Genomic DNA, 27,245 nt, shown 5'->3' with positions numbered 1-27,245 from the left:
TAGAGAAGTCATTAATGTAATTTGGATGGAAAAATTCTTAGTTGCATTTGTGATATTATTTTATTAGAGTAATCTACTCTTTTTTTTTTTTTTTTTTTTAGTCTGACTGACAAAGTAAGAATATATATATATATATTTGACAGAATTTCTGGGCATGAAATAAAGTGGAATTTCTGGGCATGAAATAAAGTGGACCGAACCTGTCCACTCACATAAAAAATTTGTTAAGCAAAATACTAGGCTTTTTGGCATATGCCATGGGTAAATAACACCCATTCATCTCAAATTATTGCCGTCGAATGACCCACTGTTGACAACATACTTATATCTTTCATGATTGTATCTGAATGGAGATGGTCAGCCAAATTCTTCCTCTGCCAAAAGTACAGAGTCCTCAACTTGCATTCTATTTTCTCTCTTAATCAATTTTACGATTGTTAGAATATATATATGATATAGTTTTAATAATAGGTATGTATTTATTATAAAATAATTATCTTCTCAGGTTCATTGTAATCATATTTAATTTGATATTGGTAATCTCAACTATATTTATTTTTATCTTCATTTATCTCTATTTTCTTATAAACATTAGCGCTGTCAAACTATTACATACGTGTCTAACACCGAGCATCCGTTAATCTTTATCTCCATGCATTCATGGAATTTGTATTTTTTTTCCTAGGAAATTAGGAATTTATGAATACTCGTCTCTTGCATAGTCTTTTTCCGACGGTGGGCCAAGAACTTTGAATGAAAAAGCTGGAGGTAGATGTTTCTCCAAGCCATTTAAACAGTTGGGAAAATGATCACAAAAGTTAAACCAACCCTTACGCTACCAGACAATGGGGAGGTTTGTTCGTTTGCTTGGCCTTTCCACACGGCCATGCTATTTTCTAGATTGAGTGAATTTGTTTGAGGAGAGAAAGTGGTTGGAGGTGGAGGGGGAGGTGAGTGAAAGTAGGAGGAATCGGGGTCCACTGATAGTTGGTGGGTTGGTGAGATTGAGAAAGTTGTTCTTGGGACGTGGAGCAAATCATGAATTTGGGATATTCACAAAATCAAAATATTTTGAAAAAGAGAAATAAATGATAACAAGCACTTTGGTTCACCTAACATTACCCCTCATTTTATAATGACGAAAGGCTGACCAAATCAAACGCAACTATTGTATTGTAAAATAAAGCACCACTCATATATATACGTAAACAATGAAAGGAACATGAATAAGTTTATCTGAGCAACTCTCCCTATTTTATTTTAGTAAGATAAGGGGCATTAATCGAATTATCGGCCAATTTGGTTTAAGAGTAATAAATTTCAAAATATTTTAAATGAGGGTATTTAATTTTTCAAACATCTTAGTGGCACGTCTTCCTTTAGGAATTTTTTTAAAAAAATTATGTTAAAATTTTCAAAATACCACTCATTTTTTTAGGAAAAAAAAAGAAAAAAAAAATTGTTAGGATTTAGGTGTTGGTCAGAATTTAACGGAATTTACAAAAATATCATGCCTGAATCTTTGAAATTTTTATAAATTGTTCAGTACCCTTAAGTCAAATAGGCCGATAGTTTGGTACTCAAAAATGAAGTTCTCCCTTTTAGTAAAAATTCAAATATAGTTTTCAGGTTTCCAAGCAAATTGATAAGTTATTGGCAATTTTTTTTTTAAAAAAAAAAAAAAAAAATGAAACACAATCAAAAGGTATTATGTGTACAAAATGTGTACAAATAACATATTTTACTCGATTTAGTCCCTTGGCTTTTTATTTTGACAACTAAATTCATAGAATGTAATTCAATTTTAAATAAGTTTTTTCATTAATCTATTGTCTAATTAATAGACCGTGTGCCACCTCATACCACTAAACTTATAACACATGGCTTGCATTATTTACATATTTATGTTTTGAAACATCGTTATGATGAGTCTTTTTATTGAATAAAAGGTTGATGTTTTGGTAAAATGCTGTGAAACCACTAAACAAGTGTCGCACGTACATCATCTTGGGATCGAGTGATAGTGTACCAAATACTTTTCTTTGGAGAAAACTTCCCTTTAATTCTGGTTGTTTTATGGTTTTGTAATGTTGACGAATTATCAAAAGTCAAAGCGTTAGTATTCATTTTTAACCTCATTTAATTTCACCCCTTTATTATAATTTTCTGTTAAATCCTAACCGAGAATGCAAGAATGACTAAAATACCCTTATTTTTAAAATTTTTAGAAAAGGTGAACATTTGCTGATCTGCGCTGTGACCATAGGTCTGAATTAACCCACAGCTAAGCTCTGGGTTTGGTAAAGCATGACCAGGCCGTGGGTCTAGTTTTTTTTTTTTTTTTTTAATTTTTAATTTTTTTTTAATTATTATTTTTTAATTAGTGATAAATTTGTATTTTTATATATTTTATTGGGATATAAAAGATATTTCACGTATTAATCGTTTCAGCTATCACAAAACCTTAATGGTAAGGAAATGGTAAGGTTGAAATTAAAAGAGGCTAAAAAAAAATAGAATACCCAAGTCACAACCTTTGATAGTTGTAAGTCAATATACATTGAGGGGTTGAAGTTCCCTTTTCTTTTCCTTGAGCTTCAAGGGCTGAGGACTTGAAGCTGTCAAGCTCCGCCTTCAGCCTACAAGGGCTAGTAGATTTGACCATGAATTGGAATGGGCCGGGTTTGGACCAAAATGTGATTTACCAGAAGCCCGGCCTTCAAAGATATCTCTCAAGCCCCGGCGTGACTCTTCTAAACTTGTCTCTTCCATGGTCGGTGTTGGCCCAACACAATTAATGAGTCTAATTAGAGTATTTCCAACAGCTTTCCTATAATCTCTTTCCTTTACTACATCCCATTCCCTTCACTAAATATAGAAAAGGTTAAAAAAAAATTACCAAAAAACCACTTACAACAGATACCTTGTTAGTTTCCGAAGCATTAGGAATGCTACATTTTTACCTAATGTGTATTGTGTAGGGAATTGAAAGAGCTTCCTTATCTATTATTTTAATACAAAATATTTCTTTTTCCTCTCTCATCTCTTTGCCTTTTATTTGGGATTATGTTAGAATTTTGTGAAAAAAGGTGAGAGTAGGTAGAAACTTATATTTGTAAAGAAATAATATTTAATTAATATATATAAAGATAATGGAAGCTATTATGAAATATATTTCGATACGAAAGCAAAAAGTAGTTTTGTTTCTTAAATTTAAGGAAAATCAAAGAGAAGCTGCGGTGAATGGATCACCCTCATCAAATTTAATCTCTTGCATTTACATCTAAACTCCACAAATAAATATATAGCAAAAATTTAACTAAAGAATAACCTTATTTTATTTTAGCATTCACATCCGGTTCATCAAATATTTAACTAAAATATAGAAGAAGAACACATTTTTTCTATTTTAGCTACACGCTTTTTCAAAGTACCTACATTGAGCTCAACATTTTACTTATAAACTTTAAGTGTTTCATTTAAAATATTATTTCTTTTATCTATTTTAACTATTACCAAATGGGAGGGAGAATCATATTGAATATTCTGTTAGTTTTTTAATGCATTGTTAATTTATAGTGTTCAGCAAATTTACTGACCACCTTAACAAGGAGTTAAATCCTTGGCTAAGCCTTTTTTTGGGTATTTTTTTACTTCAAAACTAGTCAAAATATGGGTATTTTGTCTTGCTCAACGTGGCGCTGAAATTAAGCCCAAAGTTATCCGCAGTTGATAGCGTGTAATTCATATCATGAATAAAACAATACAAGGGCAGATGCCGTACAAAACGCCACCACTTTGAGAAGTAACTGAAAGAAATGAATCCAATCTGATTCCAGCTGCAGCACTATCCCATTCTTGAAAGCATGGCGCCGAAAATCTCAGCTTGATATCTACCATATTCTCTCTGTTTATTTTTTAGCTCCTTGTACACGACATTCATATCTCTGTTAATTCAAAATTTATTAATTAAGGAATGATATATGAATGAAATTTTTGTGTAAAGAATATATGCAAGCAAGGGGCTTAGCAGATCAGAAGGAGATGGGTGTCACAAGGCTCAAACCTATTATTTGGATCAATGGTCAGAGCTGTCTTAATATCAGCCTCTGCTTTCTCTAGCTCAGATATTTTAAGGTATGCTTGGGATCTTCTGTATAGAGCTTTCACGTTGAATGGATCATGTTCTATGACCTGGTACAAAGCAAAAAGATTCAAAGAAGGTATACATATAATCAAACTGAAGCATTCTCAATTGCTGATTATTAAGCCAAAGGCAAGACTGTCAATGCCATTAAGAGTGCAGGTACTGATTTGGGAAGCATCCTGTTACGGTCTATAGGCAGGCATACGGCAGAAGAAGTCTTGCAATAGCAAGACTCTGTTACTTCGGATTAAGAGATTAAGCCTGTAATTTATCCGTTACGTGCTTAGAGAAATTAAGACCGTAACACATCCAAAGAAAGAAGACCCTTCCATTAATCATTTTTCACCTGACTTGATGTCATTCAAAGCATTATGTACCCCGGTGTTTCTGTGCCTGGATTAGCACACCACCACGGGATCAAGATCTACAACAATTAGAAATTTGGGCAGCTATCGTCAGAGAGTTTACATGGGCATAATCTATCCGAGTAGGTGACCGAACCCATATAGCCTCTTTCAGAATGTACTTTGAGCAGTTAATTGCTGGAGATCTCAATCCCACCACCACTACATCAAGCAGTCTTTAATCTAGTGTGTTTATGCGTGGAGGGAGACAGAAAAAGGAGCAAGTATGTACCTTTGAACATAGTCTTGAAGCTTCAAAATACTCCCCCAGTTTAAGTTTACAAGCTGCACTGTTCAAATTACATGACAACCATAGGGCATTTGCAACGGACTTCTCAGCATCAGTGAAAGAGTGATCATACTCCACGTACTTTGCAGCCTGCAGTTAAGCAGATACTTCAGTTTATGGTTTTTTCCCCTACAAAAAAACATTATGGTTCATCCCCTAAACTAAATGCATTTTCCTATCACACGAACTTTCCTTGTCATATTTCCTGGAGGCACGCCAAATCATCCCAGCCTTAAAAAGCTCATTTCCATCATTTTTGTTCCTCTCACATGCTTCTATTTTCTCTTTAGTATCCATCTTCCAGAATGGTTTCTCCTGTGCACAGGATAATAAATGCATCAGAACAAAAAGATATGTCATAGTTAGAATACACATTAGAGGTCGTCCTGCAATCTACTGCATGCCAAAAACATGCATGCGACAAGCTGTCCAAACACCTTGCTAGAATATTAACCAGAGAAAATTTGTGCTTGAATTAATTAAAGGAATTCATGGCCAAGATTCCCAAACTGATTGCTACTTTGTTTTCCCAGTGAAAGTAAAAGATGAGCTACAAGAACAGAGAACCTTAATGAAGTCAATCAACCAAACTTCATAAAAGAGCTCTCCATTTGCAGTTCCTGAAACGTCGTTGCTATGCAAATCTTCCATGCTGACAGTCACTAGCGCTTGTTCTCCCCTTTTCATAGTCATGATTGCTCTATCCAGGCCTTCATTTATCTGTCCTGGAAACTTGCAGGACAAGTGACAAGGTTAAAAGATGCAAAACTAAATGCTCATTCCAAAAAGTAGTGCACTCGAGTAACACAAAGCACCTTCCAGTGTTGTGAACTCAAAAGGTTCTTCATTTGATCCCTTCCTCTCAAAAACTGTTCCATCTTTAAGTTTACCAAAGTATATCACTGAGAAAAAAGAAGTACAACAAAATTCAGGATTTTTATTTTATCTACATTAGAAGCTTCAAAAGATAATGTGTTGTTCTATATTTAAGATTACCTTTCACCAAGGATCCTTCATTAGGACGGTCAAATCCTTCCCCGACTTTCATGATCTTTTTAAGGACCTTCTTATCTCTGGTGACATCAGTAATACTTTTCCAGGACACCAGCTCAAGTTTGATAGTTAAATTAGAGTCAAAAGGAACACCATCATTGATTTCATTTTGTCTGAAGCCATCTGGAAAGGAGAGATTTAAGTTTAATATATGTTCTCTCATCTCTGTAAATGGTAGAGAACAATGGAAAGCAGAGAAGTACATTAACTTACAAGAGAACTTCACAACTAGCTCGGCTTTTTCACCCCTTCTCATTGTCTTCACTGTTTTGCTAAATGCAGGGCAAAAACAACCTGTTCCGGAAAAGAAAAAGAACAAAACTATACCTTCCAAGAATAGAAGAACATTTAACAATATTCTTGGTGAAAAGTTGTGTAATCCTGTAATATATTACAGATGAAGTTCAACTTACCATCACCTACATTAAACTCCAAACCTTCATCAGATTTGGAGACAAGCGTTCCATTCTCAAGTCGCGCCTCATACTTTACTGTAAAGACAGAAAAATGTTAGTCTAATCATGCACTCTCAGAATTTTAGCTTGAAGATATGTGCATTCAGAAATTTAACTGATGTGGCTTGCTTTATACATGCAGTCCTGTACTATTATTTTGATTATTATTCCTTCAGCTGAACGATATTCAAAATGAAACATAAAAGGCATGGTCACATGTGTAAGTACATTAATTTCAAGCTAAACTTGTCTGTAGAAGTTTAACAATCCAATTCATTGTGAGAGTTCTCTTTTTAGTTCCTTCAGACTTTTCATTTTGTGACAGTGAATGCCCTTCCAAGGACTCAAAATTGTATTACTTTTTTTGTTCACATGTATAGTTTTCTTTCTGCAACAATTACCATCATGGGCCAAAAAGGATGAGATAATTTTTTTTTTTTTTTTTTTTTTGTGTCTAATTTCCTATATTGTTTGTCAGCTTGGCAGATGAGAATGTTTATGTGAACTCAATTGCAGGTTGGACTTGTATACAATTATTAAAACATTCTTTTGTATTTTTCGTTTTTGGTGCCACAAAAAGTTTCAGGGCATCAAACTCCTTTAGCTAAAACAGCAACTAGTGGTTTGTTAACAAAGTTAATAGCCAAACATAGCATTAGTTTAGTTGGTTTATACAATAATACTTTCAATGATGCATCGGATCAGATAATTCCATGTTTTTTCTGTTTGTTATAATCATTTAAAACAACTCTCCAGCACTGTCAATAATACCTAACACTTCATCATCTTCTCTGGGAGTAGCCCATCCCTCACCCTCCTTTGTTATCTTCTTCAGTATTCCTCCATCACCAGTTATGTCTCTGATAGTTGTCCAAGACACCATTTCAATGTCAAAAATGAGAGTTGAATTGGGAGGTATCAGGGGTGGAGAGCCGAGTTCCCCATAGGCTATGTTTGGTGGTATTATAAAGCTTGCTCTCTCACCCTTCTTCATGGTGGCCACTCCTTCATCCCATCCTTTTATAACTTCATCTGAAATCCAAATTTTGCAGAACCACCAAAAAAAAGAAAAAAAGAAAAAGAAAAAGAAAGGAAGAACAAAATCAGGTAAACAAGAAACAAACTAGCAACACCAAGTCAAATGAAAATAAGATTTAACCAACCAATTGTCTCTCCAAAAATAAAAGAAATTACATATCTTTTAGTTTTCACTTGATATACTGCAATATGATTTAAGAAACAAGAATTTATATTAGGAAAATTTTATGAAGATGCAAATCCTAAAATTTTTCTGAGCAGTTTGTATTCTCATCTGCTTGATAGAAAAATATCCCATTTCTAAAGTTGAAATCTTTAACTTAATATTTAGTTTATTGCATGCTAGCACTCTGAATGCCATTAAAAACCAAAGTAATATCAGTAAATATAATTGCCTTTCCAACAAAAATCCACAGTCGTCGTACTCATGAGCTTCACTAAAATTTCTTACCCAAGTAAATTTCATACTACTTACTTTGGCATAGTTTGAACCTAAAAGAAGTTCCTTTATCGCGACTCGTAAAGAGACATGCCCCACCCTCGATGCATCCGCTGAAATGAACTGAAATATGAAACACCATAAGGCTTCATATGGGACATTAACCACAAAATTTAGTAACTTGTGTGCAAATTTATTCACACAGTGACAGATAAATTCTTAAAGCCTTTTGGGTCCTTTTCTTTCAGTTAGTTTTCTCAGCTATTGACAACATCATCAATGGAGTTTGAAAAATGTTTTAGATGACGAATGCTAGCTTTCGTTACCTTCCACTTCATCCCCAGGAAATGGAGTCTGCCATGAATTTCCTTTCCTGAGAATCTGCTTTCTCAGGCCTTGGGTTCCGATTACCGTCTCTGGCAATCCATGATTTTCGATTTCAATGCCGGTTTCCAAACAGGAATTGGAAGAATAGTGTTCCATTGAAATTTGTGTGTGTGTGTGTGTGTGTGTGTGTGTGTCTGAGAGAGAGACAGAGAGATAGTTTGAAGCAAAAGATAAGCCGTTGTTGGTTTCCCTCCTTTTGAAGCTTTCAGTTTAGATATTTTTTGTGAGGATGAGCGGTGAATAACTCGGAGAGTAGACTCGGAGGCTCACCCGGGACGGGCTGGATCCCGAGTTAACCGAGTCATTATGTGGCTTTTGCATATTGTGATTCTGTGAACTCGATCATCTACTGGCAATTCCAGTTCAAACAAGTAAATAATTTTTCCTTGGAGTTAAGGCTTGTAGTTACTGATCGTTAGAGAATAGTTAATTTGAGAGCAATGGATTTGGTATGGTATATGGTTAGCAACGCCTAGACTTTAATAATTACGCTACTATTTCCACTTATTTTACGCTGCCCGTCGCAGATTCTTACGTCAGTCACTTAAAAAAAAAAAAAATCAATTAATACACACCACATCATACCAACTAAAATAATAAATAGATGTGAAAAAGCAGGTTTAATCTAAATTGTAGCCGAGAATAACACTAGTATTTGCTCCATATGCATGTATGTTTTTGAATATTTATGTAGATTAAAATTTATATATAAAATTCTACTGATAATTGGTAATACTTTATGGTTTATTTTCCAGGATTATAGATTTTACATGGAATATTTTCAGAAATAATTTTAGTTATTATAAGTTAAAAATGCACCATCCCCGTTTCGGGTTTGGGTTGTAACATTATTGATCTTCTTGCTTGCTATGTTTCTAACTTTCTATTCTTTCATCTTTAAACAATCATTTGACTATGGTTAGGTCTTGAAAATTGGCTAAATTCAGTTATCCAAACTGTGGTTGTAAACTTTTTAAAACATAAGTATTTTGGTGTAAAAAGTGATACGTTTTAGTGTTTGATTTTTAAAATCTAAATTCAATTATTATTTGATACATGAATTTTTAAGCAAATAAAAGATATTTGGATGATTGGTAGAATTTAAATTGTATTTGAAATCATGTTTATGTGAGAGTTGTATGAGATTATTGTACGTTTTACAGAAAACCATGGTAGAAAATGATTGGGGAGTCTGAAACGTTTTGTAGAATGATCGGAGTTATGAAAATTCGTGTGGAATATTGATTGAATAATTATTGTTTAATAATTATTGTTAGGGATAAAATCAATTCTAGAGACACGTGGATTCAGAAACATCTCGGAGTTACGTCTCGAACATTTGTCCCGACCAGCAAAGAAAAGATCGTCTAGGTATAAAGACATCTCGGTGGTATAACGACGTCTCGGTCTTAACACTCCAAGTTACGGTATATAAAATATTTCGAGATCTCCTAGTCTGATCGGAGCGAACATATCTCGGATATTTGAGTCTCGGAGTAATAAACGCCTTGGGGTAATCACGCCTCAGGGGTAATAACGCCTCGGTGTAATATCAAGTCGGAGTAACAACATCTCGGCCTTACACAACCCTGTTATGGTGCGGCGATACCCCGAGATCTCCAAGTCGGAGCGAACATATCTCGGGTATCATCACCTCGGAGGTTGGCTGAAGTGTGCCGCAGCTGTCTTAGAATGCGATAAGGATAGAATCCCAGAAGATCAGGGATAAACCACAATTCCATAATTAATGGGATAAGATAGTTATTGATACGAAATCAAGTTTAAAGAGGTACAAACGCAATCAACTTCGGACTCTACAATTCCATTCGAATCCCTGAAGATATGGTTAAAGTTCAACCAAGTTACGACTCAAACTCTTAATCCAACTAGGCGTCAAGAAGTCTGGTGAGACCGCAAGTCTGGCCTATAAATAAGACCGTCACACCAGGTATGAAATTACGAATTCTCTGAGCTCTTGAGATTGAGATTGAAAATACTCTTCAGAGAATTGATTTGAGCTGACTTAGGCATCGGAGTGGGCGTAGTCGGCACCCCCGACGAGTTGTTTGTTCTTTTTGCAGGATTGAAGTAGTAGAACCCAGCAGCGAATCACCAGGCGACACGTCACCATACCGGAAACTGTACCAACAGTTTGGCGCCGTCTGTGGGAACGATAAGTTGTTCTTACGAAAAACAAATCCGCGATGGTGACTACGAGACGTTCCAAGTCGATTCAAAACGATGCACCGCCTACCATCCGAGACGATGTTCGTGGAGAAGCAGAATCTGCTGGACCAGAGGCCAGAATAATCCAACTGAGTCAACAGTTGGCCCAGGCACAGAAGAATGTGGAGGATTTGCTGGCTCAAAATGCTCTGCTCCAAGCTGCTCAGACGCTGCCGCCATTCAATCATGATGTAGCAGAAGGGACAAACCTTGGTGGCAACTGATGAGTACCAAATATTGCATATGTAGACCCCTTAATTTGCATTTACTAAACCTTTAGTTTTGTTATTTTCTAATGTTTTTGGTTAGTTTTGGTATTTTAGTATTTTGCAGGTTATTGAGAGAAAACAATAGCTTTAAGGTGAAAGAAAGCACACTTTGAGAAGACCTAGATAATGTGTTTATGTTCAACCAAATCAAGGAGAGGACTAAATCGGAATTTCTCTAATTGGAGTCAAAATCGGATTAGAATTTAGATTCTGCACAGGTTATAGTATTTTGATCATAACTTTCAGCTCAAGTATCCGATTAAGGTGAATCAAGTGGCGTTGGAAAGCTAACTCAATTTTATACAAATCCTTATGAAATAGGATTTTCTTAATTCGGACGTTTTCTATGCCAAAAGTGCCTCGCAATAAAATACAGCAAATTTGGACGGATTTGGAGTCCTTTTCCTTCTTGGATTGTGTTTTGAGTCTCCTACTCAAACTAGGAGATTAACCTCCAATTTTTCTAAGAATTCTAGAGCTTCTAGGATTTGTTTTCTCCCTATAAATAGACCTCTAAGGCTCAAGAAAAAAGGAGAGAAGCTAGAGACCAAAATATTCTTTTCTTTTTAGTTTAGCTTTTCTTTAGTTTAGGTTTTATTTTCAATAGTCATGTGTAGCTAGTTTTTCAACTAAGGTTGAGGATGAAGCCTCACTATTGAAGAGCAACAATATTTTCATGTAAGTTTATACTATCCGATTTTATTTGGTTTAATTTTTCCTATGTTTTACTTCTTTTCAATGTGTGGAATGATTCTTGGATATCTTTTGTGATTCAAGGATACATTTGATGATTTGAGATAATTTCACATAATTGATTGCTTGGGTTTTTATTTATCAAAACATTGGATATTCATTGTGTTTCGTTCTACGGATACATTTGATGATTTGGTTAAAACCGGATATCTTTTGTGATTTGTGCAAAGAACGGATTCATTGAATGATTTAATGATTTTTTTAAGCATAGTAGAACATACATAAGAGTTGTATGGTGAGAACTTCGGATGTGTATTGATAAACATGAGAATATGTTGCTATGATTTGGTGGGTGTGGATTCCAAAACCTTAGTACCTTTTCTTTGTTTTATTTTACTTTATTTAGTTTATGTTTTCTTTATTTATCAAAATCTATTAATTTTTTGGAACTAGGTTAAGATTCAATTAGTTTAGAAACAAAATTGTTCTTCAAAAACACAATTCCCTGTGGGATCGACCTCGCACTTGCAAAACCTTTTATTGCAAACGATTCGTGCACTTGCGAGTACAATTAAAATTCACATCAAGTTTTTGGCGCCGTTGTCGGGGAATTGTTTGAATTTTTGAAAACTGTTTATTTCTAAATTGATTTTATCTTTCTACTAGTTATAATTAGGATATTTTTTATTTGCAATTTGTTTTTGTTATTCCTATTTCTTAAAAAAAAAAAAAAAAAAAAAAAAAAAAAAAAAAAAAAAAAAAAAAAAAAAAAAAATTTGTTGATGTTTTATGTGGGATATTTGCATGTTAAAAAGTGAGAACGAAGCATGGATTTTTCTTATAATAATTATAACAATTTTTCTACACAAAATGCTTCGCCTAGTGGTAGGACACTTGCTCCTATCAACTACACTCACAATTGTTACCCACATAAATCATGTTCATATTGCTCCAATCCTTATCACAGTTTTAGTAGTTGTCCATCCTGGGGACGAGGCTCCAATTTTTCATATGATCAAATGAACCAAAATTTCTCCAATCTGGAATTTGAGTCAAATTCCAATGTTTACAATTCGGACTGGAGGAACCATCCTAATTTCTCGTGGCAAGCTCAAGCCATGGGAAATTGTGCTCCCCAATACCATGATCTGCACCATCCCGAGTATCCGCAGATCAATCACCAATATTCTCCTCCTTCATCCTACAATTATCCGGCACAAAGATTATCATTGGAAGAAACACTCCAAGCATTCATTCAGACAAGCAACCGAAATATACAAGAGCTTAAGAAGGTAACCATGAGCAACAACCAGATGATGCAAGAGCTTAAGAGTGTCACCATGAGCAACGACCAGATTATGCAAGAGCTTAAGACCGCCTCTATAAGCGATAATGAGAATATACAGAATCTTGCCAAGATAGAAGGACATATTGATTATCTGGTTGCTGAATTCAACAGAATGGAGGAAGAAGAGCTTCAAAGTCAGTTGATGGCTGAAGGGCACTACATGATTGATGAGGATGATGCTAGCCATTCTTGTTATGAGCATGTCCCTGACACCATCATACTTGAGAGTAATGAAATTGATAACAATGAGGAGGAAGGAAAAGAGGAGCAAATTGAGCACAATGAGGAAAAAGGAAAAGAGGAGCAAATTGGGCACAAAAAGGAGCAAATTGAGCAGATGGACCAAATTGAGCACATAGAGGAACAAGAAGAGAAAGATGAGCAAATTGAACACAGAGACCAAATTGAACAAAAGGAGCAAGTTGAACATGAAGAAAAAATTGAGCCCCCAGCAGATACAAGTCCATCCAATGACAAGGAAGTGAGTACTGAAGCTCATTCCTTCATCATTATCCCTCTTGCGACACATCATGAATCCAAAGCTTCAATTCTTCAATGTCTCAAAGAGCTATCGTATGCCAAGATTCTCAAGGATTTATGCAGACAATGGCATAAATCTAGGAATCATCGTCCCAAGAAAATATTTCTAAGCAAGCAAGTTGGCTACCTACGATGGGGAAATATCCTCCCAGAGTGCTATCAAATTTTAAAGAAGAAAGGGTGGAAAGGATTGGTTAGACATCCACATGATTGGGGCAGGTATGGTAATTCTTTTTGTTATTTTATTTTCTGCATTTAATTTTTGAGTTCTTTTTCCTTTTTCATTTTATTTCTTGTCATTTTATTTTTTGAACTGACAGCAATTAACCTTTTGATGTTTGTTTCTATGAGAAAATATTGCTGGTAGTTTTGTAGATAGGTGTTTTGGTGTTTAAGTTTGGGGAACGCCCTGGCCTTGTTCACACCTTGATGTTTCCTTACTTCTGGTAATGTATTTCTAAACTACACATTGAGGGCAATGTGTAATTCAAGTTTGGGGGTATGGAAAAACACTTTGTTTATTTGTTTGTTTGTTTATTTGTCTTTTTGAACTAAAAAAAAAAAAAAACAATGTTTATTTGTCTTTTTGTTCTAAAATCTTTTCAAAAAAAAATAAAATAAAATTGTGTTATGTTGTTGATTGAGCATGATTACATCGCAACTATGGTTTGCATATCATTGGTTCGTTTAACATGTTGAACACTGCACATATTTAGAAATCTGAATCTTTTGACTTGTCCGCTGGATTATAGAGACTTCACTTGTTTGAATTATTTATCACAAGCACATTAACATTGGTTCTATGAGGTATGAGATTTGAATTGAGGTATGTGTATCTTGAGATTTGTAGGATGATTTGTTGATGAAACCTTGGCTTAAATTCAAAAAAAAAAAAAAAAAAAAACAATAATATCATCAGTTTGGGTTCTTATTGAATAACCGGGCCTCTTGCCTCACTAAGCATTGAGTGTTCGCGTCAAAAGATGAGAGATTCAATTTGGTTGATCATATAACTAGTTTGACTTCGTAGCCTTTTTGATTTGAGTAATTAAGCCCTTAGTGATGTTTCTACATCTAGTGCCTTAAAACCATCTGGTTTGGGAGTCACTGGCCCAACACTCGTTACATGGGTCAACTAGAAAGCTTAAGGGAGTCAGACATTGCACAGCCTACACAAAAACAAAAAAAAAAAAAAAAAAAAAAAAGATTTAAGCCTTGGTTATTTCATCTGACAAGATTCCTATGAATTTTGGGGTACACAAACTTTGAGAAAAATTGAAACCTCATGAGTCTATGTTAATCTCACTTTGCACACATTTGAACCTGAGTTGTCCCACCCCGAAGGGTCAGGAGAGAAAGCAGGGCCGCGGAACGAAGATCATGGAGAGCCCATCAATCCAGTTCCACCAACAGAATTAGAAAGGAGGTTGCAGAAGATGGTCCAGGACCTGGGCGCAAAATATGATGCGCTGTCAAAAACAATTGATTAGAAGTGTGATGGGAAGGAGTCTCTCGTGGACAACCTCTTTCATCACAAGGAGTCGATATTCACCGAAGAAGTATCCAACTTCGATCTACCCAGAAGATTCAAGGTACCTGATATCCCTGTTTTTTCAGGCAGTGAAGATCCGGTGGAGCACTTGGACAATTTCCGATCCCATGTCTCCCTGCACAAGACACCAGATGCTGTGGCATGCCGAGCTTTTCCTCTCACCTTGTCAGGAAAGGCCCGAGACTGGCTCAGGAATCTCACACCAAGGTCGATTGATTGTTTCGACGCCTTTGGAAGGAAATTCGTGGCCCAGTTCGTATCCGGGAGAGCTAGAAGAAAACCCCGAGGATACCTACTCTCTGTACAGCAGGGGCCAAACGAGTCTCTAAAAGACTATCTATGGAGATTCAACCAGGAGAAGCTGGACACAGAGAGTGTGCCAGATGATTTCATCTATGGAGCAATCTTCCAAGGCTTGAAGAAGGATGGACCTCTGATGGCAGAACTGGCGTTGAAATCACCGAAAGATCTTCATACCTTTATGGTAAAGATGGACAGGTACATCAATCAGGAAGAAACGCTCCGAGCCCTTCTCAATAACTCCCAGCAACAACAACAGCCATCCACCGAGAAGCCCAAGAAGAAGAAGAATCCTGAGCCTGTACAGGACACCGGTCCCGGAGAATACAAGAAGGTAAAAAAGAATTTCGGAGATTACAAGTGGACACCATTGAACGCCTCCCTCACCGAGGTGCTCATGGAACTCAAAAGAGATCCGAATTACCAGAGACCGAGATCCATTCCAGGAGATCCGCCCCCGTGTTTGGCTCACAAATACTGTGCCTTCCATGATTCATACGGTCATCTGACCGAGCAGTGTGTATCATTGAGGCAGTTGATTGAGAAATTCATCGAGAATGGGAAACTAGTCCGATTTCTCGTCAATGAGAGGAATCATCAGGAGCGAGACCATTATCCGCGGCCCAAGAGGGAAGAGGATCGGAATGAAAGGAGGAATTATCAACTGAGACAAGAAGACAGAAGAGGAAGAAGCCGAGAGCCAGCACCTCGACCTCGGAGGGATGAAGGAAGGGAGAGAAGTAGGAGCAGACCTCGGGTGGCGCAGCAAGGTAATCTCCGTATCATCCACACTATCTCGGGTGGATTTGGAGGAGGAGGTGAGTCCAACTCGGCTCGGAAGGTGTATGCCAGGTAGCTGGACGATTTTGAAGTATACTCGGTCCAGAAGCCCCCAAAGTCTCGGAAATATAACCCTCTAGTTATAGGGTTCTCTGATGATGATTATGCTAGGGTCTCACTTCCACACACAGATGCCCTTGTGGTCACCTTGAACATAGCAAATTATCAGACTCGGCGGATCCTCGTTGACACAGGGAGCTCGGCTGATATCCTGTTTAAATTAGCTTTCAATTACATGGGTGTTCCACGAGAAAAGCTGGTCCCGGTCTCATGCCAGTTACAGGGTTTTGCTGGAGAAAAGGTGTTGCCTCTCGGTTCTATTGATCTACCTGTGACGGCAGGGACTTATCCGAGGCAGAAAGTCATTATGGTGAAGTTCCTAATAGTTGCCAAAGTCTCGGCCTACAATGCCATTATAGGACGGACAGCTCTCAACGACTTCAAAGCTGTGACTTCAACACCGCATCTCAGCATGAAGTTTCCAACAGAAGAAGGAGTTGGAGAGGTGAAGGGAGACCAGAGGGAAGCTAGGCGATGCTACAATCTGTCCTTAAAAGACACCCCGAGGCAGCACAGTCGGGGGGAGAAAACTAAGGAAGATGGAAAATAGCAATCACCGTTGGGGGAGCCTGTGGAAGCCTTGGAGGAGTTCGAGATAGGTGACTCAAGAAAGAAAGTTCATATAGGCTCACAACTCCCTCAACCTATGAAGGAAGATCTGGTGGCGTTCTTGAGGCGCAACAAAGATGTATTTGCTTGGAGCCATGAAGATATGCCGGGGATTGATCCCTCGGTTATTGTCCCATAAGCTAAATGTGGACCCAAATTATCGCCTGGTGAAACAGAGAAGGAGGGCCTTTGCCGCCGAACGAAACATGGCTGTTGCGGAAGAAGTAGGGAAGTTGCTGAAAGCTGGATTCATCCGAGAGGTGGATTATCCCGAGTGGCTGGCCAATGTGGTGCTGGTAAAGAAGTCTAACGGCAAGTGGAGGATGTGCGTAGATTTCACCGACCTGAATAAAGCATGTCCGAAGGATAGCTTTCCTCTGCCTCGGATAAATTTATTGGTTGATTCGACGGCCGGACACGAGCTCTTAAGCTTCATGGATGCCTTCTCGGGATACAATCAGATCTACATGGAAGAAGCAGACCAGGAAAAAACTGCTTTCATCACAGACCGAGGACTTTACTGCTATAAGATGATGCCCTTCGGACTGAAGAATGCGGGAGCCACGTATCAGCGACTTGTGAACCGGATGTTTCAAAGTCAAATTGGCTGAAACGTTGAAGTATACGTAGATGACCTGCTGGTTAAAAGTGTTCGGGCAAACAGACACATAGAAGACCTCCGAGAGACTTTTCAGACTCTAAGAAAATACAACATGAAGCTCAACCCCGCGAAGTATGCCTTCGGAGTTTCTTCAGGCAAGTTTCTCGGGTTTATGGTGTCGCAGAGGGGCATTGAAGCTAATCCAGAGAAGGTCAGAGCTGTCCTCGAGATGGAGGCCCTGAGAACAACGAAACAACTCCAACGACTGACAGGAAGGATTGCGGCCCTAAACCGTTTCATATCACGGTCGACAGATAAGTGCCTTCCCTTCTTTAAAATTTTATGAAAAGCATTTATGTGGAGTGAGGAGTGTGAGGAGGCTTTCTGGAAGTTGAAGGAATACCTAGCCAACCCACCACTGTTGAGCCGCCCAACCGAATGGGAGATTCTTTATCTCTATCTGGCAGTATCTCTCTCAGCAGTAAGCTCGGTGCTAGTCCGAGAAGATTCAGGAGTTCAGAAACCAGTTTACTTTACAAGTAAAGCACTGCATGGCGCGGAAGAAAGGTATCCTCGGATCGAGAAGTTGGCGTTCGCTTTGATTATTTCAGCCAGAAGATTGAGGCCATACTTTCAGGCTCACGCTATCAGAGTTCTAACCGAGTATCCGATGAAGAAGGTGTTGCAAAAACCTAACCTCTCGGGAAGATTAGTCAACTGGGCAGTGGAACTCGGGCAATTTGATATCGAGTTTCATCCTCGGACGGCTATCAAAGGACAGGTTATGGCAGATTTCTTGGTAGAATTCTGCAACATTCCTGAAGCAGAAGAACTTCCTAAGGAGTCAACCTGGGTTGTTTTTGTAGATGGCTCTTCCACACGGGGCAGAAGCGGAGTAGGAGTCCTCCTCAGGAATCCCGAAGGACAAGAGTTCAGTTTTGCTGTAAAACTGGACTTCGTTACGACGAACAATGAAGCTGAGTACGAAGCGGTGATAGCGGGTTTGGCATTATCCCGAGAGATGGGGGCAACTAATGTCAAAATCCGGAGTGACTCTCAGGTGGTTGTAGGCCAAGTCCAAGGGCAATTCGAAGCACAAGAAGATAGAATGGCCAGGTATTTGGAAGAGGTACGGCGATTCCAATCCTATTTCGAAAGGTTCGTCATCACAAAGATACCTCGGGAGGAAAACATCCGAGCCGACGAATTCTCGAAGATTGCATCGGGAACAGAAGAAAAGATTGAAGCATCAAGAAGGCAAATTATTGTTCTAACTGAGCCTTCGATAGCCCCGAGGACCAAGGTTATGGAAGCAGACTAAGCACCAAATGAGCCAGAATGGGCAAGGGACATTATCCAGTTCCTCAGAAATGGGTTGCTGCCCGAAGACAAGGTCGCGGCTCGGAGAGTGAAGATACAAGCAGCATGGTTCTGCCTTCTCGGGGAGATACTGTACAAAAGAGGATATTCCGAACCCCTTCTCAAATGCCTCTCCAAGGCCGAGTCGAATTATGTTCTCAGGGAAATCCATGAAGGTGTGTGCGGAGACCACTCAGAAGGAAGGATGCTGGCACAAAAAACCATCCGAGCAGGCTACTATTGGCCTACGATCAAGAAAGACTCGGCTCTTCTCGTCAAAACCTGTGACAAGTGCCAGAGGTTCTCAAGAATCATGGAAGCAAGTCTCGAGAAGCTCACCCCCCTCACTTCTCCATGGCCATTTGCGAAATGGGGGGTGGATATAGTTGGCCCAATGCCGGTAGGGAAAGGTGGACGGAAGTTCTTGGTTGTAGCTGTAGACTATTTTACTAAATGGGAGGAAGCAGAAGCATTAGCAGCTATAACCACAGCGAATATTATAACTTTCCTCTGGAAGTCGGTGGTGTGCCGGTTTGGGATCCCTTATGCTTTCGTCACGGATAATGGGAAGCAGTTTGACTGTGAACCATTTCGGAAGTGGTGTTCGGAGCTCCGTATCTGAAACCATTATGCTTCGGTACTATACCCAAAGGCAAACGGTCAGGTAGAGGCGACGAATAAGACCCTGGTAAAGACTCTGAAGAAAAAGCTTGATAAGAAGAAAGGAGCATGGGTTGAATATGTTCCAGAGGTGCTGTGGTCGTACCGAACCACCAGAAGAACTCCAACGGGCGAGACACCATTCTCACTTACGTATGGAACCGAGGCGGTGATACAAGTCGAAGTAGGATTTCCAAGCTTCCGTGTAGCTCACTACAATCCAAGACTCAACGACGAAAATACTAAGGTACACCTGGATCTTTTGCAGGAGAAAAGAGACGATGCTCACGTCACATGGGCAGCATATCAGAATCGAACGGCTCGGTACTTTAACAAACAAGTGGTGCCCAGAAAGTTCTAGCTCGGAGATTGGGTACTCAGGAAGGTGAGCTTAATGACGAAAGATCCAGCGGAAGGCAAAATGGGACCCGGATGGGAAGGTCCCTATAAGGTAGTAGGATGCCATCAGAAGGGAGCTTATCGCTTAATGACCGAGACAGGGAAGATACTCCCGAGATAATGGAATTCCGAGCACCTAAAGAAATATTTTATGTAATTTATTGCTTTTTCCAGCTTTTTCCAAACAATTTCATATTCAATAAAGAATGTCTATTTCCAGTACATATTGACAATTGCAGAAACCCGAGAATCAATCTGAGTTATACTTAGAAAAGAATTCACTTGCATCCTTTCCTCGAACAACCTGAGAGGGTCATGGAAAGGATGCAATAGAAAGAAATCCCTCGATTAGGGGTTACGGGAAGACTGAGAATATCCGAAGCTTCTCGGTTAGTCCAACACCGAGAACAAGAAAGAACAGAAAGTCTCTTAGATTCGATCAATCTATGAGCAACAGCCTGGGATAGCATGTAAGCACTTCTTCACCAAAACTCCCCAAAGATGATCAAGCTATATCAGCGTCCATCTGACTCCCCACCTCGAACGACTCGAAAGAGTTATGGTGGGGATGTTCGGGAAAGAAATCCGCCCGAATCCTTTCCTCGAACAACCCAAAAGGGTCAGGGAAAGGATACAAAGGGTTGAAACCTCCCGGTTGGAGGTTTCCGAAGGATGAGGACTAGAATCCGCCCGAATCCTTTCCTAGAACAGCCCGAAAGGGCTAGGGAAAGGATACAAAGGGTTGAAACCCCTCGATTGGGGGTTTTCGAAGGATAAGGCTAAGGATATCCAAAGAAGAATCCGCTCGAATCCTTTCCTCGAACAGCCCGAAAATGCCAGGGAAAGGATACAAAGGGTTGAAACCTCCCGGTTGGAGGTTTCCGAAGGATAAGATGATGGATATCCCGATTAGAATCCGCCCGAATCCTTTCCTTGAACAGCCCGAAAAGGCTAGGGAAAGGATACAAAGGGTTGAAACCTCCCGGTTGGAGGTTTCCGAAGGATAAGATGATGAATTGGTTCAAATCCTTTCCTCAGACGACCCGAAAGGGTTATGGAAAGGATACCACGACAAAGTTAGAAGATTTAAAGGAAAAGAGCATTCAAGATAGTCTATTCTTCAGATGACTTGAAGAGACTGCAGAAAAGAATATCACAGGCTCCTCCAAACGCTATGATCAGAGAAGAGAGAATTGAAAGGTAAAAGTTTCATCCAAAAGATTTCATTTCATATTTGAAGTTCTTTACAGGTTGATAAAAAAGAGAAAAAAGAAAGAAAAAGAAAAATTCAGGCATCTGCCTGAGAATCTTTTAGATTGCGGCATCATCAAGTGGATCTTCTCGAGGATCTGGCGTGTCATCACCCCAACTCGAAACATCAGGCATAAAGTCCTTAACGAACTCTTCCATCTCTAAGATGGCTTCTTCAGGAAAACCAACAAGCATCGACCCAATCGTCTTGGGGTTGAATTTATATTGGGGATTCGTTACCAAGGTTCGAAAATTTTTGAAACCCCAATTGCACCCCCAAGCCCAACTCTGATCCTGAAGGTATGGTACATAGCTCAACTGCTTCAGATAACGCTTGAGCTTTGCCCGATCCGCGTCATACCTAGCCCTGAGCCTAATTAAGAGACTCTCCGAGTGATCCTGCGCCTTAACAGCTTTATTTCTCTCGGCCTCAAGTCTTTCAACCTCATCTTTCAGTTTGTCCTTTTCGGCTTCGGCATTCATAGCATTTTTGCACGCTTCGGAGCATTCGTTTTGCATGGTCGACAAACGAAGGGACAACTGATCTGCACGATCCAACTCGGTAGAAAGGCTTGCAACAGAACGTGTGTACCGCTCATTGGCCTCCAATACTTCTTTCTTCAAACAAGCATTGGTAGAACGCATCTCGGATATAGTTGAGTCCCGAGATGCGAGTTCCTCGTCCTTAGATTGAAGGAGGGCCTTCAATGCCGCAACTTCGTTCTCCAAGCCCGAGATGCGAGCTTGCACTTCAGGAGCAAGAGCAGGTTGGGGTACCGAACGATTTTCGTACTTCTGCCAGAGGGCGGTCATCTTCACAAGAAGCTATAAAGAGAAAAGTAAGCAAAGTCAGAATCAAGAAGCGGATAAAATAAAATGGCCTGGTTTCAGAAACTTACCTGATAATGAGAGATAAGAATGCCTTGAGCAATCTTCTCGAGAGAAGACACCCCTGCATTTCCCAGATACCCCTCGGGAATTAGGTTCTTTATAGCCTCCATTGGATGACCCAGAAGGCCTCTGCCCAAAACTTCAAAACCAGCTGAGACCCGAGATGAGGAGCTAGGACCCACAGGAGGTACAGCCCCTGTACTTGGAGCCGCTTCGGACCCATCAGATCTTAGTCTGGAAGGGCTGGCCTCAACACGAGACCCGCTCCTAGTAGAAGACTCGGGAAGCACACCTGCTTCAGGAACGATGTCCTCGGAGTCGATCCTAGACTCTTCAGGCACTCCGAGATGGGGAGTTACTTTGGGTTGACTTGCATCCTGTACTTCAGAAGTGGCGCCCGGCATATCCTAATCAACCGCTTCCCGAGAAGTTCTAGGCTCTTCGATATTTTCAACCTCAGGTCCTCCAGTATGAGTTTCAAGTTGTAAAGGTGCAGAACATGGAGCTTGGGGGGTGGCATGCCCCGTTTCACGGTTTTCCTCGGGAGGTGGTGGAGTGTCTGGACGTTCCGAGGAAGGAGTTCGGGGAGTACCTTCGGCTTCAAACTCCTCAACAAAAGGCTCATCTCGGGGGGTGCCAGCTTCCTCATCCCTCTCTTCAAGAGATTCACCACCTGAAGCAGTGGACTCTTGACGCACCTCCTCGGCATCAGAAGGTCTTATAACCGCCTTGCCCCACATCCGCTCGGCCTCCAAGATCTTTTCAGCAATTCGGTCCTGGGCTGTGAACTTCCGCTTTCTGGCCGGATGTTTCACCCTGCGCGTGACTTGTATGTCTCGGGCCTCAGGAACAGTTTCATCTCCTTCTCCAGATCTCTCTGGTTCCGGGGCAATCACTGTCGAAGTTCAGAGAGGAGGTTCCTCAAAAGAAGTTTCTGCACCCTGTTCACCCTGATACGATGCCTCGGAGCCAGACTCATCCCTTAAAACAAAGGAAGGAGCAGCACTAGCTTCTGGTGTAGGAGAAACTTCTGGAATGAAACCCCGAAAACTTGCAGATCCCTCTTCAACGTTCACTCCAGATGATGGAACAGAAGGGGGAGTTCTCCTTGCACCCAAGGCAGCTAGAGGAATGTTCTGTTTCTTCCGCAAAGGGACATCTTTGGGAACTTCTTCGGAACTTTTGAATGGCCTCTTCTTAGTAACAGGCCTCGGAGATGGAGGGGCATCATTCCTCTTCTTAATAGCCCCTCTCTTGGTAATTAGCTGTCTGTCTATCGGGATGTCATATCCGAGAAATTGCCTTAAGTTCTCCTCGGTGACAAGGCTGTCAAAATCAACTTCTTCAAACTTGTCAGCCTTGACCCTAGCGGCGGATCACCCACTTATCTTCTTGACATCCTCCTGGTCGGATACACTGAGTGAAGGGGGTCGCTTCGGTCAGGTCGTAGCAATTGCCAGGTCCGAGGCATCTTACGGTTTTCGGGCAGAAGAGTACCTTCAGGGCATTCCCACTCCCCAGAAACTCTAAAAAATTGCATTTCCCAGAATTTGTTGTTTGTTAGCCCACTCTTGAGCTTGATGAAGACAGACGGGTGACGAACACAGAGTTCAATCATCCCCTCTAAAGTTTGCCTCGGTCTATAGATGTTGAAAAATTGCAGGATCTTCATCTCCTTCTTCAACACGAGCCTCTAATGGATGTACGAAGCAAACAACTACCTCCAAGCATTAGGCATAATCTGACTGGGTGCAACCATCAGAAAAAGGACGAAATCTCGAGCAATCTCCGGAAATGGTAACCGTAGCCCAGCAAGAAACATCCTCTCATATAGGGTAATATCGCCGCCGTTGATAATCCGAGCTCCAGGCACTTGATAGAACATCCTCATTGTTGGAGGAATTTCGTAGTTCAGACGAAGAACACCCTCATGCTTCGTAAAAAGGGCGGTTTTCACCCTACTCTCCAGGGGAGAGAGATCCACGAAGCCGTCGGACCTTTTCGTTCGAGCCCGAGACGTAGCTGGAATAGCCGAAGCAGCTTTCTTAGAAGCCATGGAAGAAAGAAGAAAGGTAGAAACAGAGGATACAAAGAAAGAAAGGAGTTTAAGAAGAAGGCAACAATGGAGGATCGAGAGAGAGAATAGGTAAATGATGAGGAATGAATAGTGAAAGTGTTCAAAACTTTAAATACCCCCTCCCCTACGTGTCCAAAATATCAAAAGGCGCCATCACTTCAAAATCTCCAAAGTTCAAAAGGCGCGCGTTCCGTATTCCAGAATTAAATGCGCTACCTCGACAGTATCGTTTCATGATGACAAAGGGCGGCGGTACAGAGCTGACGTTGTCATTGGAGAAAGAAGCGGTAAGGTTTAAATGTTTGAACTGTTGAAAAGATGTGCCCTTCACAGTAGCAGGTACAGGTTGGCAGACGGAAAGTAATTCTCTTATTTCCATTTATTTCTAAAATCAGAGAATTAGGGGGTAACTGTTAGGGATAAAATCAACCCTAGAGAGACGTGGATTCAGAAACATCTCGGAGTTACCTCTCGGACATTTGTCCCGACCATCAAAGAAAAGATCATCTAGGTATAAAGACATCTCGGTGGTATAACGACGTCTCGGTCTTAACACTCCAGGTTACGGTATATAAAATATTTCGAGATCTCCTAGTCTGATCGGAGCGAACATATCTCGGATATTTGAGTCTCGGAGTAATAAACGTCTCGGGGTAATCACGCCTCAGGGGTAATAGCGCCTCGGGGTAATCCCGCCTCAGGGGTAATAACGCCTCGGTGTAATATCAAGTCGGAGTAACAACATCTCGGCCTTACACAACCTGTTATGGTGCGGCGATACCCCGAGATCTCCAAGTCGGAGCGAACATATCTCGGGTATCATCACCTCGGAGGTTGGCTGAAGTGTGCCGCAGCTGTCTTAGAATGCGATAAGGATAGAATCCCAGAAGATCAGGGATAAACCACAATTCCATAATTAATGGGATAATATAGTTATTGATACGGAATCAAGTTTAAAGAGGTACAAACGCAATCAACTTCGGACTCTACAATTCCATTCGAATTCCCTGAAGATATGGTTAAAGTTCAACCAAGCTAGGACTCAAACTCCTAATCCAACTAAGCGTCAAGAAGTCTGGTGAGACCGCAAGTCTGGCCTATAAATAAGACCGTCACACCAGGTATGAAATTACGAATTCTCTGAGCTCTTGAGATTGAGATTGAAAATACTCTTCAGAAAATTGATTTGAGCTGACTTAGGCATCAGAGTGGGCGTAGTCGGCACCCCCGACGAGTTGTTTGTTCTTTTTGCAGGATTGAAGTAGTAGAACCCAGCAGCGAATCACCAGGCGACACGTCACCATATCGGAAACTATACCAACAATTATAAATATGATTAATTTATTCATATTTAATTTAATGTTTAATATAAATTACTTTGTATTTTTAATCTAAGATAAATATAGATTTGTTATGATTTTTGCACTTTTTTTTTTTTTTGGTTAGTTTAACCATTACTTGTTTGGTAGTATATTATAATATTTATTATATAATATTATAATATGTGTGCAGCATGCTACCCAAAATCTACCACCAACCTTCCAATTAATATATTTTTTTGTTTGATTATTTTCTGACTTTTCACGCATTTCCATTTTTTTTTTCCGATTTTTTTCTTTTTCGATTTTTTATTGAATTGGGCAAAAGCAAGCTGTCATTAGTTGCTGGAAGTTGCCTGTCACGTGGCATGAGCAAAAGCAAAAGCAAACTGTCATTTATTGAATTGTACAGGACTATTACACACATTACGCATCTGCGCCAGCGTTAGAATTTGGATTTTGTTCGATAAAAATGGCGGGTGAATTCGGGTAAAACAAGATTTTATTCAAGCACCTGAATTTTCACAAAAAAACCCGACACTGTAGCAAATAGAATCAAGATTTTTCTTTTTTATTCCCAAACATCCCATTAGGCTTTAAATTTGAAATTTTTGTGAACTGTTAGCAAGATTGTCTTGATGCTGCTGAGCTGTTGCTAAAGTTAGAGATGACACCTTAGTGGTTGTCCTAACACTTTGGACATGTCCTGATGCTGTGAGAAATTCTGCATTAAAAATGCTTCCCTTCACACTTCGCAGCTGGGGTTTCTCTCATATTATAAATACAATAGGATGTTCATTATATCATTTGCAAAGCCTAAGCCTTAGAACTTTTTGAAAGGTTACCTAGCTTTAGCTTTGTGAAGCCAAGAAAGCCATTCTTGAGAGGCTTTAATGATCTCCTTCTCTTAGAGCTTTGTTATTCAAATCACACACATTCCTTAAACCTTTAACTGCTTGAAGTATACTGGGGGGTCGGTAAGGAAGTCATATATAGAAGTTTGGCCAGTGAAAAGCTAGAGTCTGTCGAGGAAGCAGGGAGGTAAGCGATGAGTTTATCTGTGTATGGAGTCTGGGCATTATAAAAAGAGGTTGCAAGTTTACTTTTTCTGTACTTGAATCTTTTATAGTGATTGACTTTCTAGGTTAGGCTACCCAAGAGTGGTTTTACCTTTAAGGTGGTCAAAGGGTTTCCACTTCGTAAACAAAATCATTGTGTTGATTGTTGGGTATTTATAATTTCTGGTGCGCTTATATTTTGTTTATTCCAATAATTTATTTATATATATTATTGTTTCATTGTGCTTGTGTGTTGTGGGATTGTGTTATTACTATACACAACAATGATGGAATAAAAATAGAGATCAAGAGAGAAGTAAGACACAAATTTAACATGGTTCGGCAATTTGTCTACGTCCACAAGAGTGCGGCTATATTCAATAATATGCGTTAGGGTTACATCATTACATATTTATAACAAAACCCTAAAGTACGGACAGATATGGCCCACTTTACAGGTATTCTCGTATTACTCTCTATGTCCAAGAGAATATGAGTCACGTGTTCATTCAACTATCATTTATGTTATGTATTTGACATAATTTTAAGAAGCTTCAAACTATATTGGGAAGCATAAAACTTAGTTTATAGTGAAGAGCATATACATACAATTATCAACATCATAAAAAGTACATGTCACTTTATTTCAAAATCTAAGCATGAAGATCCCAAGCTTAATCTTTAGCCACAATAACCAACTTTTAAACCTTTAAAGTTGAACCTTAAACCTCTATTATAACTACCAATTTAAAACCTCGAAAACAGGCATGCATGTGAAAGATAACAAATAGTAATAATAATTAAAAAAAAAAACATCCATGACATGTTGGGAATAGTGCCTTAAAATTTAAGTTTATGGTAAGACATTTTAGTTTATATTGAATAAAGTTTTTATTCACTGATTTATTTAAAGCATATAACATTTAATCTATTTGTGTTCTTATCTTTATTGATTATTTACCATTTTCATATAAATGGTCC

General features: G+C 39.4%; 2 protein-coding genes across 2 annotated transcripts; one reads left to right on the top strand and one right to left on the bottom strand.

The window, feature by feature from the left end:
• Positions 1-3,685: 3,685 nt before the first annotated feature.
• On the bottom strand, positions 3,686-8,355 carry LOC133874090 (70 kDa peptidyl-prolyl isomerase-like). The gene is made up of 12 exons (XM_062311921.1): positions 8,152-8,355; positions 7,862-7,948; positions 7,120-7,380; positions 6,307-6,384; positions 6,107-6,187; positions 5,837-6,016; positions 5,656-5,742; positions 5,408-5,565; positions 5,035-5,155; positions 4,784-4,932; positions 4,067-4,194; positions 3,686-3,947 (listed from the first exon to the last, which is right to left on the bottom strand). The coding sequence occupies exons 1-12, from the start codon at positions 8,306-8,308 to the stop codon at positions 3,848-3,850; spliced, it is 1,587 nt and encodes a 528-aa protein (XP_062167905.1). The 5' UTR covers positions 8,309-8,355; the 3' UTR covers positions 3,686-3,847.
• A 4,163-nt stretch (positions 8,356-12,518) lies between these two features.
• LOC133873251 (uncharacterized) lies at positions 12,519-15,996 on the top strand. The gene is made up of 4 exons (XM_062310979.1): positions 12,519-12,842; positions 12,948-13,229; positions 15,196-15,324; positions 15,658-15,996. Exons 1-4 carry the CDS (start codon positions 12,519-12,521, stop codon positions 15,994-15,996), a joined length of 1,074 nt encoding a protein of 357 aa, XP_062166963.1.
• Positions 15,997-27,245: the final 11,249 nt, after the last annotated feature.

The sequence above is a fragment of the Alnus glutinosa genome, chromosome 7 (assembly GCF_958979055.1).
Source record: "Alnus glutinosa chromosome 7, dhAlnGlut1.1, whole genome shotgun sequence".
Taxonomy (NCBI): domain Eukaryota; kingdom Viridiplantae; phylum Streptophyta; class Magnoliopsida; order Fagales; family Betulaceae; genus Alnus; species Alnus glutinosa.
Note: the sequence above shows the minus strand (reverse complement) of the source record. Positions and strands in the feature narration are given on the sequence as shown.